This window comes from Varanus komodoensis, unplaced genomic scaffold (genome assembly GCF_004798865.1).
Source record: "Varanus komodoensis strain SLA01 unplaced genomic scaffold, ASM479886v1 scaffold32, whole genome shotgun sequence".
Classification (NCBI taxonomy): Eukaryota; Metazoa; Chordata; class Lepidosauria; order Squamata; family Varanidae; genus Varanus; species Varanus komodoensis.
Genome location: NW_025335798.1, coordinates 466,839 through 485,819, shown reverse-complemented (window position 1 = coordinate 485,819; position 18,981 = coordinate 466,839). Strand labels below are relative to the sequence as shown.

The 18,981-nt window shown below is 46.3% G+C and overlaps 1 protein-coding gene across 1 annotated transcript in view; it reads left to right on the top strand.

Moving 5' to 3' along the window:
- Positions 1–10,549: 10,549 nt before the first annotated feature.
- Positions 10,550–18,981, top strand: part of CLCF1 (cardiotrophin like cytokine factor 1) — a 46,787-nt gene continuing 38,355 nt past the window's right edge. The window contains 1 exon segment of the mRNA XM_044438392.1: positions 10,550–10,690. Within this exon segment, the coding sequence (XP_044294327.1) occupies positions 10,550–10,690 (141 nt within the window).

Below are 18,981 nucleotides of genomic sequence, written 5' to 3'. Positions count from 1 at the left end.
ATGGAGATGGGGCTGAAAACAGGAGCGAGACTGCTAAGGAAGGCATATGCGGCACTCTGGGAGTGGAGCTAGGGCAAGGAAGAAATGCTCTTACTTAACCACCTGAATGTACTTCCAACCCTTAATTCCCTGCATCCCATTCTGCAGATCACCATACATTGCTCTGCATGCAGATACAGATGGCTGGGCGTGAAAACCTCTGCATGTTTTTTGAATAGATGCTGATGCTGCCTTGTTTGGAAAGTGGTGACAGAGGTTTAAGAGAAGCTAAAATTTCATTCAAGATGATTGAGGAACACTACCTTGCCCAGCTAGATAATCCAGAAAATGACTAGTATTTCATACCAACTTTGTTCCAAAGGCAGAGCCAACATTCATTTCTCTTGTGAGTTTTTAGCGACTTACATTACTATTAACATCTTTTTTACTTTTTCTGTCTCCTATTTGCAGCTCATGGCAGCACATGGCTTCTGTCACTGCAATAAACCAGATTTGTTGCAGTGACTAAACCAGATTGTTCCGGTGAAATATCAGTATGGAAGACACGGAATGTGGCAGGCTTCCTGTTGAAAAAAACTAGCATGGAATTACATGCAGTCATACCTCAGATAGGAGTCACTGTGTGTGTTGTCCTATCGCATTTATTTCTATCTTTGCAATGCCACCCAGAGAGTCCTGCTTGGGACTATTGGGTACAGCTTTATATCTTTTTTTTTAAATGCAAATGACAGAAATTTGCTTCCTTTTCTTATAAATGATACTTATCCAAGTTTTCCTCCATGCTTCAGGTGGTCTTATCCACCTTTTAGACCATTTGAAATACTGATTGAGGAAACTGTTGTATCCCAAGTCTGGCTTAGGATATAGTGAGCAAACAATGCCGGCCTGGTAGGAATGGATACCAGGTAAAGGAATAACACAGGATTCTTCTCCCTTTTTGGATCAAGGGCACACTGGGGAATTCAGGAAACGGCTGGGGATGTTACTACAAAATGCCTGATCAATGGATCCCTGCCCTGGCATCTGCCTGCTGCATCTATTGAACTTACATAGAAGCACAGAACCAGAGTGAGTAGGAAGGGGCCTCCCGGGCCATCTAGTCTGGCCCCCGGCTCCAGATGGCTCCGCTCATGACATGCCTGCCATGTGCATGTCCAGCCTATCTTTGAACACCCTCACTGATGGGGCCTCAACGACCTCCTGTGGAAGCCCATTCCACACCCTCGGGGTCCTGACTGTCAGGAAGTGCTTCCTGGCATCCAAACGGAACCTTGGCTCCCTGAGCTTTGCTCCATTGGAGCGTGTTCTGCCTTCCCCTGCAGGGGAGAACAGGTCTCTACCCACCTCCATGTGACATCCCCTCCCATACCTGTATGTCGCCAACAGATCCCCTCTCAGTCTCCTCTTCTTATGCTCCACCTTACTCAACCAAAACTTTTGCTTTGTGCCTAATAGATATTGCAACATGTCTTTAAATGAGAGATTCCTGAATTCAGCTAATTACTGGTAATACAGCTAATGCTTCTTTTCTTTACGTGTTTTATCAATGTTCAGTAGTGGCCTCTTTTATTTCACAGTTACATTATTAAAGGTAAACTCTGCACTGGAACTGTGTTTAATAGTCACTGATGTACACATTCATTTAAATTATCAGCTTCATGGCAGTTAATACATTGAAGTGGAAATAAATTCTCCACATTCCTTTCACAGCTAAAAGACTGATATCACAGGACTGGAAGGATAAACGCTTTGCTATAATGCAATGATCTGAGGACCTTCCAGCACTTTCAATATGCAAACAGGTGGCTTACAGACATCTACCTCAAAAAGATACTGGTTTGGCTATTTGGCTTGTTTTTGGTGAAGACTATATACAATTGCTAGAAGATTGAATTATTTCATTAAAATCCACGCTTCTTAAATGGAAAAAAAAATCAGGTTCCTGTAGGCACCATATTGGGGATCTCTTGAGTGTCCGCAGAGGTGCCTGGAGTGCTGCACTGGGGCCCGCTGACACAGCAACATCCGCTCTCCGAGAGGGTCTGAAATTCAAAGGTCTGCTCCACAATCTGAAAACCTAGGCTGTGGGCAACCTGTGTCTGCTGGCACACTTTCAGCGGGCCCCAGCTTTCATAGGCGCAATCTGTCCCTCCCCTGGCAGCCTGCTGGGAGTGGGGTGGTGGGGAGAAGGGCTGGTCTTGCCCATCGCCAGCATGCATCCCACATCAGATTTCCCTGGAGGAGCAAGCAGGTTCCACACCCACAGCCAAGGGAATTCCCAGCTGTGAATGCAGACCATGCTGTGCAAGACTGACTGCTCATTAAACGATGACTCTTACAGAGGGCACCCCCAAATTAAATGGGGACTTTCATAATTATAAAGTGAAGTATACCTAATCAAGATGTTGTGAAGATAAAAGACATGTGTTGATAAAGAGGCTACAAGGAGGAGTGATGTGGGACACCCTGCGGGAAAATGAGTAATTTTCTAGTCAGTGCACTGTTTAATGGTTGCAGTAAACAAAGCCCAGGGCTACAAAATGAATGATGAGAATGACACAAAAGAGGGAAGTTACCAGGGTGGAATGAAATACTTCAGACAAAACCCCTTTCCCCTCAAATAGCCTTTGGTTAAAAAATAAAACAAATCTGTTTGCTTCAGGTAGACCAATAGATGGGTGAGGGACTTGAACACTGAGGCATGAAGCATTCACCTATCCAGTGCCATTCAACCAATGTCTTCCCCACTTTTATCTTTTACTGGACTCTTTTCACCTTGGCTTTTTAGCTTCTTTAAATAACCAAAATCTACCTACCTACCTACCTACCTACCTATCTATCTATCTATCTATCTATCTAAAACATTTTTATGCCGCCCCCATCGCAACAAAGCCTCGGGGCGGCTGTTCACAAAAAGAAGCAACAATGAGTACCTCCTTAATTTTGCTACTGTTGCCGGAGATGTTTTCGCTCTTTCTAAGACAGGGAAAAGCCCACAGAAAGCAGGCTCTGAATTCCCTGCCTTAGCCACCCACCCCACCCCAACCAGCGCAACAAACACTATATAGCAGGGATGGGCAGAAGGTGTATCTCCAGATGCTTTAAACTTCCACACCCTGAAGCCCCTCCAACATGACTAGTGGTCAGGAATGGTGGAAATTGAAGCCCCAAATATCTGGAGAGCTACTTTTTGCCCACCCTTTTATTGACTGAGCCAGAGCCCTTGTTGGGGTGCATTGGGACCCCAATTGGGAAGGGGAACGGCGACTTGAGGCCATTCATGATGTACAGCCCCCAGAGTTTTGGCCATAAATGCCCAGGTCACATAACTAGGCCGAAATATTTTTCTGAGCCACGCACCTGTGCCCTATTATCTAAGATCAGTGCAAGGAAGAGACTATGTAGATGCACCCTTTAAAAAAGAATCAGTTCTCACTGTCATGTACTGTAATGACCCTCCTGTTAGTCCACACTACATAATTTCAAATTGCTGTCGCTTATGTTACTACTCCATACCTTATGGGGTGGTGGAAAATGGTGGGTGGAGAACATGAACTTATTTGCATGATAGCCCCAAGTGTCCCTCACTCCTGCAATTTTATTCTGGCCATTTTTTATTTTTAGATACAGACAGGTTGCTTGGAATTTAAATGGCAGAAAACCTTTACTTCCAGCAATGGTGGATTAAAAATTATACAGTAATACACCCCAGAAAAGGGCTCAAGAAAAATTCTATTTTTGGCCACAGAACATGCTGACTTTCTCTATCAAAGAATTAGCACAATGCTCCCAGTTGAGGAGAAATTAAGGATGCTGCTAGTGAGGCCAGAACTGGGAGCAAGTATGCCACGCGGGCTGAAGAAATGCAGATGAAGCTGCCACAGGGGATACCACAGAAGTAAAATCAGATGTACAGCAGGGAGAAAGCATACACATAAATGTATCTTGTGGTTTTCTTTCAGCATTCACACGGTGCAATTTTACTTCCTGTGGCTACGGAGCAAGATGTCTGGAATGCCACAAGGGTGACCAGTACAGTGTGTGACGTTTGCCCTGGAACTGACAGGAGAGCCCGAAACAACGTAGCCAATTATACAGGGCGCCCAACCCCATCCATCACGCTGGAAGGCCAGCTTTAAAAATCCAATGACATCATTTCCCCGTCATGGAGTTAGTTTGCCAATCCTCTTAGCAGACAGACAGGAAACAGGTAAGAGGGGAACCTCCAGCATGAGGGTTATGAACTTGGAAAGAGAAGCTGTGGAAACGGAGATAGAAGCAGCACAGGCATGTGGCAGGGCGAGAGGCAAGAGGGAAGCTCCGAGAGGGCAGAGAGGACGGCCTTTCTGGGCCTGCAGGACAAAGTTAAAGCACGGAGAAGAGAGCATCGGCACTGCGCTGGCTTTCAGTGACAGATGGCTGGGGTTTTGGCCTGATGCCTGTGGGAGCTTCCTGGTGATATTACTGCAGACTAGTGGAAGGGCCAGAACTGTGTAAGATTCTCGTGTCCTACTGCCCTTATTTAAACCTCTGCCAGGCGCTAAAGAGAGCTCCACAGAGTTGTAATGCTGGGGGAGGTGGCCGAGGCTGGGCCAGAGCCCAGAGGTCATCTGTGGGAGGCTCAGCTGGAGCTGGTGCCACTGGAGGGTGAGGGAGCAGCTCACCCATCTCTGGTGAGCTCAGCCACCCACAGGACTTCCTGTGAGCACAGGCTGGAGTGGGGAGAGGAAGGGAGAGAGGCAAAGCTGCAGATGGCAGAGCTGGGCAGCCTGCCAAGGCAATGCAAGCCAGGTGGTATCCTAAGCACCCATGTAGGAAATGGCTGCTGCCCTCTGCCAGGGATGCCACTGGGCTGAGGGTCAAGCAAGGGTGCTACTTGCACAGCCCTACCTCTCTGTCCCCCAGAAAAAGCTCTGGAATGCTATTGAAGAATCTCCTACCTGCCAGAAGTGATCAGAAGATCAGCTGATGGGCATGCTGGTGGCACTGTTCTGAAATGACATCTCAAAGACCGGAGCAGCTGCTTTTGACATCTGAAACATGCGAGTTCTAATCTTCATTCTGACACGTGTTTACTGAGTCGCCTTGGCAAGCGCCTTCTGACTTATGCCTGAGCTCTGAAACAGGAAGTTAGTACAGGAGTCCTGCGAGGACAAATGCCTGGTAAGAACAAGGCAAAATACATGGTCGTGAACTACCATCACAGGTCAGAAAAGTGGCTGAAGAAACCAACGACAATATAAAATATAAGGGCAGTAGGAAGGAACAGAGCGGAGTTCAAAGGGGTACTGTAGGCTGTAGTTTCATCTGGAAGCAGACCTGGGGTTGTTGCAAGATGGCAGCAGGATGCCTGATGGCTGGTTTATGGAACCTCTTCCCAAATTACCACCAAAAGCACTGCTGGCTAAAACTGAAGCCAAAGATCTTAACACTGAAAAAAGCAGTCTTAGAAGGTGTCCTGTCACAGGAATGAGAAAGCACAGACATCCCACACCTTCCAGATGCGGAAAACTTGTACTTTGTGGAACCTGGCAAAAAAGGAAGCTATTGCTGCTTCTCTGACCAATCCCCAGAAAGACCACCATGACTTTCTTCATCAGAAAGGGGATGTTTTGTGGGGTATGCAGGCTGGAACGGGCCACAGCTTGTCTCTATGAGAGACAGAAGCCTGTTTCTTCCTGTTCCTGGTAGCACTCACATGAACATCATGAAAACAGCATTAGGTACTGTTCAGACAGACATGTGTTAATGCCGTACAATTCATATGCATTTTAAGGAACGGATGATATAATGCCCTGGGAGATCCCATTCAGTGATGTCATGTGGAGATATCCCAGAATTCCTTCTAGCTCTACTTCCTAGAATGTAATTAGGCCATAATTCCTGCACTTGTCAGAGGCACCCTGTGAAGGGGGAAATGTAGGTTCTACTTCTCCTTGTTCTACACAGAGGTACAGAATAGGGGTTATGGTACTAAAAAGGCATCACCATATCTACTTCTTCATTTTAACTCCTTTTCAGTATAGGAGTTAGGGAGCACTAAGCACGTAGTTGGCTTATTAACTGAATTGTTAGCATGAATGTGGCCTCAGCAAAGCTGAGGAGACAGAACACTGCCTGAGGGAAAGGAGCCCTGGGAAGCAAACAGAACTGATAGCTGGCTGTGAGGTCCAAGGTGGCAGCAATTCAACAGATTCAAGGAGACATTTAATGCAGATAGGTTACACCTTAAAGCATGCTCAAGCATGTCTTCCAGTTCTGTTATGGGTTTCCACTTTAAGTGATCCTAAGAATGTACTTAATCCCTTGGTGAGTGTGGGAACAGAAAACCAGAGATGGCATTTATTCCAAATTCATTAGTGTTTTGGAATAAACCCCACAGCTCAAGTACAATATACAACAGGAATAGGCACTCGAAGGAGGAGGAGGAGGAGGAGGAGGAGGAGGAGGAGGAGGAGGAAATAATCCCCCACAAGATGAGCTTTCTAACCCACACTGAACTGTAGGACTGCTGGCATCCAAAAGATCTTGAACAATGGAAGTTCCAGCAGGGGGACAAAAATATAGTAGACGGTAAGCAGACCTTCCTTCAACAACCGAACATATGAGGAGTGTTGCAGGTGGAAAAACACTCCTGCAAATGACTCAGGGTATGGTGAGGTTATTTTGTGGAGGAGAGAAAAGAAAACACAGAGAGAAGAAAAAGACTTTGAGCAAGACGGAATTGAATGGTTAGAAGGGGCCAGAAGGCCATCAGATCCAACCCTCTGCTCACTGCAGGACACCAAGTTAAACCATCCCATTCAGATGGTTTCTTAGCATATGATGGCTATGATGGCCTGATTGCTGCAAAACCTACACTTGTTAGGAAGAAACTCTTCATGCAGTTGTCATTGTACGAAGCATGTCCAACCCCATTTTGGATGATGGCAGAGGAGTTTCTATTATTTTAGACCTCCAGAAGAAAGGTACCCATGCAAAAATGAACTATTATCTTGGAGTTGGTCTCTGCAAATGTTGGACCTAATAACTAAAGGTGAATGAGGCAACTTTAAATAATGTAGCCCATTTTGTCTGCTGCAGTTTCCAAATAGGCACAGCTACTCCTCTGGATTTTTAACTTTTTGAAGGCACATGTGCCCTCCGCCCACATCAAGAATTGCTCTGTACCAGGCTGCAAAATGTTGAGAAGTATAGGGTGATTAACTGCAAAATCCATTGTGACCCAAAGGAGACAAATTGTCTGAGGCTCTCAAACAAAGTTGTTTGGCACAGTTACAATGTCTGATTCCCAACTCATGTTCCTCATTCAGCCTTCGGGGCCCAACTCCTTGTCCACAGTTGGTTTCAGAGATGGGCAGTTCATGGACTGAGATCTAGAAACACGCCTCCGTTTCACCACATTCCACAGACTGCCAGCAGGGTATATTCTAAAGGATCATGGATTGAAGGATCATGCCTATAGACTGAAGGGCAACCATCTTATGAACTCTTCCACAAACATTTTTCAAACCTTATGTGAATTTTCCCAAGCTGCCAACATGTCTTGCCACACACATTATGTAATATTGGCTCTAGCTTTGGTAGTCACCCATATCTGCTTTTTGGGATACCCCTTTTTTCAAGAGTTGTCTCTTGCTCTATTAGATTTGTAGTCCTATTAGTAAAACAAAGGTCACACATTTTTTCACAAATCCATGGAATATAATGGATCTTTTATATCCAGAACTTCCCAGGTGTCCTTTGTAAAAATAGAAATAAAAAGGGCAAATAAATAAATAAATCAGACAGCCCTAGCTTCAATGTTTTCTCTGCTGAAAAAGCCAACTGGAAAGTTTTTCAATTAGAAGCATCTCCACTTTAGGTCAAGAAGTAAAAGCTCAGAAGTCAGGATACGCCTTCACTACCCCCACCCTATGCTTCCAAAAGCCCATTTCGGCTAATTTTGCATTCCCTTGCAGCAGGCTCAAAAACACAGCATGAATGAAGGAGTAGGAAGCTGCGTGCCCCAAAAGCTCCATACATTTTATGAACACGTAAATTTGTGTCTAGACAAAAAGAAAAGCAATGCTTTGTGCAGGACTCTGTCTCTTGCAAATATATAAACTGAGCTGCTCCTACTTACCATAGATTTATTTATTCTGTAAACAAATTAAATCTCAGCTCACTTCAGCCAAACCTAAGGGATGTAAATCTTCATTCACACTTACAAATAAATAGGAATGTGAGACAGTTAAAAAGAAATAGTTGTTTTAAATGAACAATAGAAAGTCCATGGTGAATTCATGGGTTTAAACATTTTATAATATTTTAAAGGTTGTGTGGTTTTAATTCAGATTGCATTTGCAATGAATTCTGAATGTTACCTTTTGGAGGCAACAAGGCGCTTTTTGGAAAGAAGAAAAAAAAAGCGCTAAAATTAGTTGTGTCTGTGAGTGCCTTTGTTTTTACACAAAGCATTACGCGAAAGCCTGCAAGGGGAAAAAAGGAATACATTTCCCCCCCTTCCTCCCTAAAGTTCAAAGCCTCATAATAGTTTTTCCATGTAAATAACGAGTCAGGTTTTAACAATGAAAAAACATATATATTCACAAACGCAATTAATTTTGGATGAAGTGATTATATTTCCTTCTACAACACACAACCTTTTTCTTCCTTGCTTTTCTCGTTTGTCAAGTATGTAAATATTTAGCAATGCGAATAAACAGGGTTTGGGTTTTTTTTCCACTTTTACCATATACCTGACATGCCTGCTTTAATAACATTGGATAGTTTATTTTAAATGTGAAGTTTATTTCCAAAGTCCTCATCTAGTTAGAAAGATTCCCATCAGCAAAGTCGGTCCTAATCAAAGAAGAGTAATTGAAAACAAACAATTTCTTAGCTATTGAAATTCAGAGAGAAGTGAGTTTTTTCAGTCAGATAACTTTTTAAACAGCATAGTACAAAAGAAAAAAGAAAAGCCAAATGCATTTTGATGCTGCTCAGAACCCCAGCAAAAAGAAACTTACACAGATCCCAAGGCACAACTCTTCAAAAAAAGGATTTACTGGGAAGAAACACCTAAACTAAAGCAGTTCTTGTTGCAATGAAGGTTGGATGGGTCAAAACCAACTACCCTGCTAATAAGTTAAGTGAAGTGTTACATGTGCCAGGACTGCACAACTGAGGCCTGCCCAAAATGTGATTGCTTGATCACAGGTATACATATCCCAATCCTCTAGAATACAGCAGGTCTTACTTGGGCATAACAATGTATACTGAGGGGACACAAATGTGTACATCCAAGTGGATAATCAGAATTATGGGGGGGGGGTGAGCTATGCCACAATTGCAAGGATTGTGTGAATGATGCAGTAATGATTTTCATAAAGCAGTGTGCATCTGTTAAACTCAGTGGTGAAGTTAGTTCATCTTCCATACAAAATACATTTGCAGAACAGAATGGTGATAGTTCTTTTAAGGAATCCTTCCTGTCCATCAAACCTGATTCTCTTCTGATCCCCGCAAACAACCGCCTGAATGCTTTTCAGCCTTCCATATTTCCTTATCAAAGACCCCTTTCCAGTAAGTTCATCCAGCATCAAGGACCTTGCCCCCAATGGTGGAGAGCAAGCAGAGTGCTGAGTCACAAGCCTCGTGTCAAAATTGGACTGGGAAGCCTTTTGCTGATTAATGGATTCTAAGCAGAACCCATAGATAATATCACACACACAAAGGGCAGAAGGGAAGTCGAAGACCAAGATGAATGAGAGACAAATGTGCATGATCTGGAAGCGGGGAGGAGGAAGAAACAAAGAACCCCCACCCCACCAGTGCCCTTGACTGGCTGCTGACTGAACTATTGGCACTCACTCCCACATCAGCCTTTCATGACATCTGTCGCCTGGCGGGTTAGTCACCTGCCGATGACTAAAGGCCACTCCAATTGTGAGAATGGGACAAGCATCCGACAACAACCCACCAGCGAGCCATTGTGTTTTGTTCCCCGCAAAAGGGCAGCGGGGAGGCAGCGGCGCCCCAAGTGCCTGGCCCTTGGCCTGGGGTGTGATGCAGAAACCCTCCATGGTCCAGTCGGAAAGTCTGGGCCAAGGGAGTCTTAAGCCAGGAAAATGGAACCAGTCCATGATACATGAGGAAAGGCGAAAGGAGTGGAGAAAGAGAATGGGTCAGTTTCTTCTCTCTATCCCCACCCCTTTCTCCCCCCACTTTCCCCCCGCCACCTCCCTTCCCAAATCTGGCATTTCAGCCTGAGACAGGTTGGTTTCACGCACTCACCTCGCCCTGTCTCTTTGCAGGGGAGAGGAGCCAGTCTGCGGGACCTCTCCTCCCACAAGGCCCCCCACACGCGCGCTCCCACCCTCTGGGACTGGGCTCTGCTTTGTGGTTAAAGCTTTACACGTCAGAAAGGAGGAGGGGGGTCAGAGGAGAAGAAGGTTTCACAAATATCTTCACCAAATTAAAACACACACACGCGCACATTAAAGAAAAAAAAAACAAAAACAAAAAACCAAACCCACAACCAAACCCTAGTGAGTGGGATTGGCAAATGGGATTATTAATCCTGGCCCAGAATAAAGGAGGCAGCAGTCTCCATGCAGACCCCTCGGCGAAAGGAAGTATTCAGTCACACACCTACCTTCAAGGGCTGCACCGGACTGGGGCTTGAACCAGATGGAGTTCAGAGCAGGTAGGAGCCCTTGGTCCTTCTCTCCAGCCTTCCCTTTTCCAGAGGGAAGCCGGCCCACCTCTCTCTCTCCTCCTCGCTCAGAACCCCAACCGAGCCCTCGCAAGCACACTTCATTTCTCACTACATTTGCTGGAAGCCCCCCCCCCCCTAAAAATGCCATTAGCAAAACTTGGCAGCATGCGGGCAGCGGGGTGGGGAGGGAGGGTATGGTGGGCTGGCATTTCCTCTGGATCGTTCATCCCCCCCCCCCCAAGTCCTCTTCCCCTTCCTTCTTGACTTTGAGAAAAGCCCTCTTGCCAGATCCTTTACCTTGCTTTCCCCCCTCCCCACCTCAAAGTTTCAAGAGCTGTAGTGGGGTGTGCTGGGGTGGGTGGCAAATGGGGTGGGGGGGTCGGGGCAGCGAAATGAATGGGACTGCGCTTGTATACAATTGCATCAAATACATTCTTGAAAGCAACCTGGTTCTGCTTAACACTTGAATTTAAAAAAAAAAGGCAGCCGCTTCGAGAGAGGGTGTATGCACTTTTTCTTTTCTTTTTTTTATATTCTTACATTCCTGGACACCAATCAAAAGAGCAAATCACGGGAGGTGGAAGAGAGGAGAGAGAGAGAGAGAGAGAGAGAGAGAGAGAGAGAGAGAGAGAGAGAGCGTGGTGAAAACTTTGCGCACATACAAAAAAAAGTACAGACAGCTTTTCCCACCTAACACCCAGCAAACACAAACCAAAACAAATAGAGAAAGGGGGGAAAACGGGGAAAAGGAACAGAACGGAACCCGGGGCAGAGCCAGCCGGGGAGAAAGGCAGTTTTTCGCTCCGCGCCGGGATCTGCAGCGATCATTGGGAACAAAACCGTTTGTCTGCTAACCCGCAGCGTCGCCCCCAGCCCACACTCTGAGTCTACTATGCTATGTGTTGCTGGGGGGGGTTCAGGTAAGGGCTCGCATCTCATTCAGTTTTGCGAGGGGGGATGGGGCAGGGGGTCTTGCCGTGCGCCTCGTCTTTTTTTCCAAACCGCTGCTGATTCTAATTTGATTTGATTAAAACGTCTGTCTGGCTTTGGGACTGATTTAAGACTTTCCCTCTGCCCCCCCACCTCTTTTTCATGCATGTTTGTGATTACGGGAGTTGGGGCGAGGGGGAGAAAGACGCTGCTTAGCGAGGGAACAACATCCAAAACTGACAGAGGAAAATCCAAGTCACCAGCATTTTAGACAAGGGCTAAAAAGGTTTCCCACCCCTCACCCCAGCCCAAGGTTTGAGTTAAGTGCTGTCCCAACATAGAAGGAAAGTTTAGTTACCAAAATTAAAGGACAGTTTGTTTGCTTTAAAACAAAGAACAGGAGAAGGGAAAGAAAAAACCACCCTGAAACAAGGTTTTTTGCCAAAATGAGGAAATGTCCTTCTTTGGGGCGGATGGAAGTACGGGGGAGGAAAAAACCTAGGAAGTGCCTGGACCTTCCTCAATAATCTGAGCATTTGTTTGGCCTTTTGCATTGTTTTGTTAATTCTTTAAAAGTTTTAACATTTGTAGACTATTTAATAAGACTTTTCTTCCTGCTACTTTCAGAAAATGGGGGGGGGGGTGATTACTTGGATTGAGAATGCTTTTTCCTGAAGGGTGTAATTTTTATAAGCAATGGGGGTTTTGTGTTTTGCAGACAACACCCCAGGCTTTCTGGGAGAGGGCTTGTGTTTAAAATAAAATAAAAATGTAAAAACAAGCCTTAAAAGGTCAAAAGTGGTTTGTTTCCTGGACTGGCTCTTTTGACAATCACGCCGTTTGGGAAGAGGGGAGTCTCTTGCTCCCACAGAGTCAGCTATTTAAAAAGACAGAACAAACAAACAAAGGAAAAAACAAAACAAAAACAAAACAAAAATGTTTGGGATCTTTTACTCTGTATACTGGAGAAGGCAGAGCAGGGAAAGTGGAGGGGGATATGCAGGAAAACATGAGGCCAGGGAGACCAACCCTATTCATCCCTTTAGGAGCAGACAGGAATATGCAAAACTTGCTCTTTCATGTCTCAAATGAACAAGAGCCCAAATTTTCCCTGCTGGATCTGGTAGGGAAAGATGCTGTCTATTGGTTTGGGTTTCTTTAGAGCCAACCAGTTCTGCTCCTCCACTCAGGCAGTTGGAGAAAGTGAGAGGAAAAGAAAGAATAGGGACAGAACTGATCAATGCACACAGTTCCATCTCCCCCATCCAGCAGCTGCAGCTAGCAGCTTGCAATGAGGCTTTGTTTGTTTGTTTGTTGGTTGGTTGGTTGGTTTGTTTCCCCTCCAGAACAGCCCACATTAGAAATGCTCCCCAACAACACACCGGGGGTGTTGGCCTCTGGTATGCCACCTGTAGGCTACTTTCACTTTAAAGAAGAAAGCATCTCACTTTGCTGGGTACAATGTAGGGACACAGCAAAGAAGAGATGTTGTGCAGGAAAAGCTGTGTGGAGAGTATCACAGAAGAATATGGGTGAAAAGAGAGAGGGGTATACCAGGAAATGGTGTGCTCTCCATAAACAACATCCTTTCTTTACTTGTGTGCACAAACACAATGTAATTATTAGTGCATGCAAAAACAACCAGGCTACTTTATGCATGTGCGCATGCTTACCTGTGGCTGTGCAGACAAACAAGGGACCCCCTAGATGAGTGACACCGTTGGGCTTTTGCAATTCATTCCACAGTGCCGTGCCACAACACTCAGCCAGTGCTGATGAGCGACACGCAACGTACTGTGTAGAAAGGAGCCCTTCCTCCTGAGACAACTAAGAGTCCCACCTGCAAATGCCCCCATAGTATACTATGGGTCTACTCTTCTATGTGTTGGCTGGAGTTCTGTAAAAGGCCTATTCTAAGATGCTTGGGCTGGAGGCTTCCTGTTAGGGAGAGAATAAAGAGAGAGGGGACTATTGCAGGGAGATGGCCAAGGCATGGTACTGAGCCACATACATATGATCTGGTTCAGAAATACACATGTTCCTTATGTTGAAAAGAGCCACTTGTGTATGCACAGACACACATGCATCTCCTTCCCATACAGATGCTCCTCATTAAGCTTGCTGCTCAGAGGTGTTAGGGTGGGGATCCTTTACTGTTGGCTTATTTTCCATGTCCATCTGTCCACCAATTTGGCAAAAAGGCTGGGAGCCCCAACAAGTTCTGTTTTGGATGGGCCTTGTTCCTGATGCTGATCCAGAAAGGTCATTTCCATGAAGAGGGGATGCCCTTCTCAGAGACCAAAGTGCTTTCTTGTATTGGCTAGTAGTAGCCTGGTGGAATGCCTTGGCGTGCGTGCTTGAAAATGTGACCGTATGGCTGTGCTGATAAGTGGTAGCCTCTGGTTGAGGTCTGACCACGCTCAGAACAAAAGCGCAGAAAGAATGAGTTGTCCTAAGTGAGTAGGACAGAAATCTGCACAAGATCAGACCTTGTTCAGGATGGTGGCATCCTTCTTCTTGTGACCCTATTCGAGTCTCCATGTGGTTATTTATAACATGCAAGGAGGCCAGACCTAAACCATTGGTATTAGGATGGGCAGGTGCATGACAGGATGGGCACTGATTCACACTGTCTGTCCTGTGCTGGCCGGTACACCAGTTCTACAGTTTTGTGAAGAAGCGTATGTTCTAACACACTTCTTGCTTAATGGCTAACAGGAAGGGTGCCGGGACTGCCTGGAAATTAGACCCTGAGCCATCTGAGGGGACTGTGTGTGCCATCAGAGGCATGCTCCTCCTGAGGATTGTTTCACTGGCTTCACAGCAGAGCTGCAGCACTGCCGGGCCAGTTGGAGCCTCAGCTATCCAGCCTGCTGCATGAATGCAAATGTTAATCACAGCAGCCTGGTGTGTGGCTGCTGTGAAAAAGGCACGATCCAGGTGAGGCATAATTGGGGAAGAAACTAAAATAAAATCGCCAAGCTGCCTTTATACAAATATGTGGGGTGACCACTACTCAGAGTAACTGCACCTAAAACAGGATATTGCAGCACTGGTAAAAGTGTAGAAAAGGGCAACTGAAATGATCGTGCAGCTGGAGCAATCCTGCTATGATAAAAGGCTAGCACTTTGGGGGCTTTTTAGCTTAGAGAAAAGGCTAGTTAGGGGGGACATAACAGAGGTGCACAAAATCATGCACAATGTGGAGAAATGCATAGAAAATATTTTTTTCTTTCTCTAATAATATTAGAATCTGGATTCAACCCGTGGAAGGGCAGGATAGATAAAAGGATGTCCTCCTTCACATAGCACATTGTTAAATTATGGAATTGACTTCCATCAGATGTAGCAATAGCTACCAAAAGGGGGATTGGACGATTCATGGAGGCAGGGTTACCAATAGCTACTAGTCCTGATGCTAATATGCTGCTTCCAGTATCAGAGGCAGTATGCCTGTGCACCCCAGTTGCTGGGGAACAGGGATGGGATGGTGCTGTTGCACTCACACCTAGCTTTTGGTTGCCCTGCGAGCAGCTGATTGGCCACTATATGAACACAATGCCAGGCTAGATGAACTGTGCTCCAGTGTGGCGCATCTGGTCCAGTGTGGCGCATCTTGTGCTTTATGCCACTAGGGATGCCCCACATCTAGGACCTATCTAGGGGACCTGGATCCTTGAGAGAAACAAAACCCTGGTTGGGGAAGCAGCTGGACCTATCCAGTAAACTCCCTACCCCCTGCTTTCTTTTTTCACTGGCTTCCCACCCATGATAAGATGTGTTCAAGGCAGTTCCTCAGTCTGACAGGTAGACCGCCTGCTGCCCAACCCCTTGTGCTCGCACACATCTGTGCACGCACAAACACACACACACACAGACTCTTTTCCACGTGCATGCCCTTTCCCTACAGATGCTCCTCATTAAGCTTGCTGCTGGTTTAGGTTTGCTGATCCTAAGCCTGCAGCCAGGAAATTAAAGAGGGGAACAGGAAAAGTTACAGGAATGGTTTGAAGGTGCCGCACTGTTGCAACAAGACAGCCATGCACTGGTGTAGAAGGGGAGTGACACAAATGAGGCTCAAACAGGACATTTTGAGAGAGACTTCAGTTCCAGGGGCACACGTACCAACATCCATTTCCCACATGCCTGGTCCAGCACTACAGCTCAGGAATGGTCAGTTTTTGTCTTCCTGGGGACCATTCTTCTCTCTGGGTGGTGGTCTGGAAACCCATCAAAGTACATTTTGATGCACAACCCATCCTCCCCACAGGTGGCCAGGCTTCAGACTAGTCTCTGTGCAACTATCAGCCAGGGCACTGCACACAAAACCCAAAAGGAAGAAAGAACATTTAACGTATGGAATAGCTCATGTATCTTGCAACGTTTGAAAACAAATTTCCTCTGCTTACATATGATGCTCTGGGCAAAATGTGTACCACATGGTTAACATTTGGTACGGCTGCCAGGGGCCCGATAAAACTGTTTCATGGGCCAGGTCTGAAACACAAGTGGGAGCACCCTGGAAAGGAGCAAGCACCTCCTCCCTTTCCCCCCACCCTCCACCCCAGGCCACCCACATGCTTTCTGGGAGAAGCCAGCATAGAAACTGCATTGATCCCATGCATGTTGCTGGCAGTTGCTTAGAAAAGCAGGTGACCAATACAACTGAAAAGCTCCCATGGGCTTTGCATGCAGGGGAATGGTGCATCCAGCCCCTGAAATGACAACCATCTACACACTCCCTTATAGGCTATGTGAACCGAAGACTTTCTAGACAATGGGAAAATAGGGCAAATTCAACATTCATCTTAGAGAAACTGCAGCCTCCCCCTCCTAGACTCCTCCAGCCAGAAACTCTGCCCTCAGTATTATTTCCACCAGTAAGGTCAAAAGCAGGCTGAGGTGTTGTTGCTGTTGAAATAACCTCCCCTGCCCTGCTACTACCTATTGCAAAAAACTTTGCACAGAAGCACACTCCCGTGACTTATGTTCAAATCGTGAGGACCAGCTGAATTTGCCTGTGGAGTTCTCCTCCAGCTGTCCTGCATATGGCAAGATCACAGAAGTAAGGAAACAGGCAGGTGTTATGCTGCTACTTTTTCCTAGGCCATCTATACCTTCTTTGGATACCTTTCTTTGAAACTGTGCATGCTGTAGCTGTAGTCTGGGTGTTGAAAGCACAGAAGTGCATAATCAGAGCAGCCACAGGTAGCTGAGGACAAGGGCTGCTGCCAGCTGAGGGGTGTAGTTGGTCAACAGGCTTCCTCAGAAAGTTACACAACTTGGGTGCGAACCCAAGGGGCCAAGCATGGTGCTGCTCAGGTCCCTCCAGAGTTCTTTAGAAGGCTCCACCTCCCTTTCCCTGACCACTGATCTTTTGATTTATTTATTTATTTATTTATCGATTTATATCCTGCCTTTTTCCTGCAAAGGACTCAAGGCAGCTTACATCATTCTCCTCCTCCATCTTATCCCCACAACAACAACCCTGTGAGGTAGGTTGGGCTGAGAGTCTGTGACTGGCCCAAAGTCACCCAGTTGGCTCCATGGCTGAGCGGGGACTAGAACCCAGATCGTCTGAGTCCCAGTCCCATGCTCTTAACCACTACACCACCCTGGCTCTCTACACCACACTGGCTCTCAATTTTTCAGCTTTCATGCTATTTTCCCTGAATCTAAAAAACTGAATTGCCTCTACCGAGGCTTTGTGACTGGCCATGAGAAATTGAAATTAAACACATTGGAAATTTGGCCCCATTCCCTTGGTCCCACCGCATTTTGCTTTGAGTCCCACTCACCCTGTGGGAAGGTGGTCCCCTGAAAACATCTCTAAAATGGAATTTAGCCTTTAGCCGAAGAGGTTCTGCATCCCTGGTATAAAATCTTGCATTTTCAAAAGAACCAAAGGGCTAGGGGAGCTAAGGTGCAATCTAGGAAGGAACAGGGGGATGTCTGGTATGGGTGACTTCAGGGTGAAGCTAAACGGATCCTGTAAAGGTTTCTAAGTGGGAGTGAAGCAGATCCACCAAAATAAGGGAAAGGAATTGGAATGATGGGCACTGAGTTGCTAAGCAAGAATGAGCACAACAGGAGGGGAATGCACAGGCCACAGGTAGAGGAGGCAAGGCTGTAATAATCTGGGCCATGGGAAGAGCACTGGATGCCAGCCCAGATGCTGCATAGGACTTAGTCACTAGAACTTAGTCACATAGGGATGCTTGAGGTCTTGTAAGAAGGTCAAGCAAAGGGCTATTGTGGTACCCTGACTATATATGGGAATATCAAAGTCTGTTCCAGCTACACTAAATTTCAGGCTGCTCAGGAGGACAGGCTCATGATGCATGGGTGTATGGCTAACAGCAAAACAAACAGCTCTGCTATGAGATTGGCAGGTTCTCTCAGTGCCAGGAGCCTAACATTCCTTGTACAGAATGCAGGAGGGACTAAAAATTGTGGTCCTGAAGGAGAGATCAGGCAGATGGGAGGGAAACAGCAATTCTTCAAGGAAAGGAGGCCTATGGGAAAATCTGAGGGAGATGAAGAGGTTTAGCTTAGAAAAAAGGCAAGGAAAAACATGATAGAGGTGTCTAAAATAATGCATGGTGTGGAGAAAGTGGAGAGGGAGAAAAATCTTGACACTTGAAACTGGGGTCATTCCATGAAGTTGACTGGTAGGAGGTTTAGGATAGATAAAAGGAAGTACTTCTTCACACAATATATAGTCAAACTATGGCATTTGCTGCCACGAGACGTGGCGATGGCCACCAACCTGGATGACTCTAAAAGGGGATTGGACAGATTAATGAGGGAGGAGGCTATCAGTGGTTACTAGCCCTGCTGGCCACGTGCTGCCACAGGTGGCCTGCCTGCATCCATCAGCAGCTGAAGAGCTTGGGTTGGTGGAACTCTTGTACACGTCCTGCTTGAGGGATCCTGTGGGCGGCTGGTTTGCCACCATGTGTATGGAGTGCTGGACTAGGCAGACCTTTGGTCTGATCTGACATGGCTTTTCTTACATTCTTATGTTCTTATGAGTGCTGGTGCTGAGGAAGAGGTGACTGGGGGGAGGGGTCATATCTGCTGGCTTGGGAGTGCTTCAGATAGGGTCTGTAATCTGTGTTGATAATGAGCAGAGAAAGAAAGTGATGCTGAAGCACTTTCCGAAGAGGAGCAGGGTTGGGGTAGAAGGAGAACATGAAGCCAGGGTCTGTGAGACAGGCAGGGACATGAAAACAGGGTGTGCTTCTGCGCCTGCATTTTCTCATGGAAGCACCCAGACCCAGCCAACAAGGACTGATTGCTGCCCACACCGATGGGACCCCCATGCTTCTCCCACCCGACCCCATTTC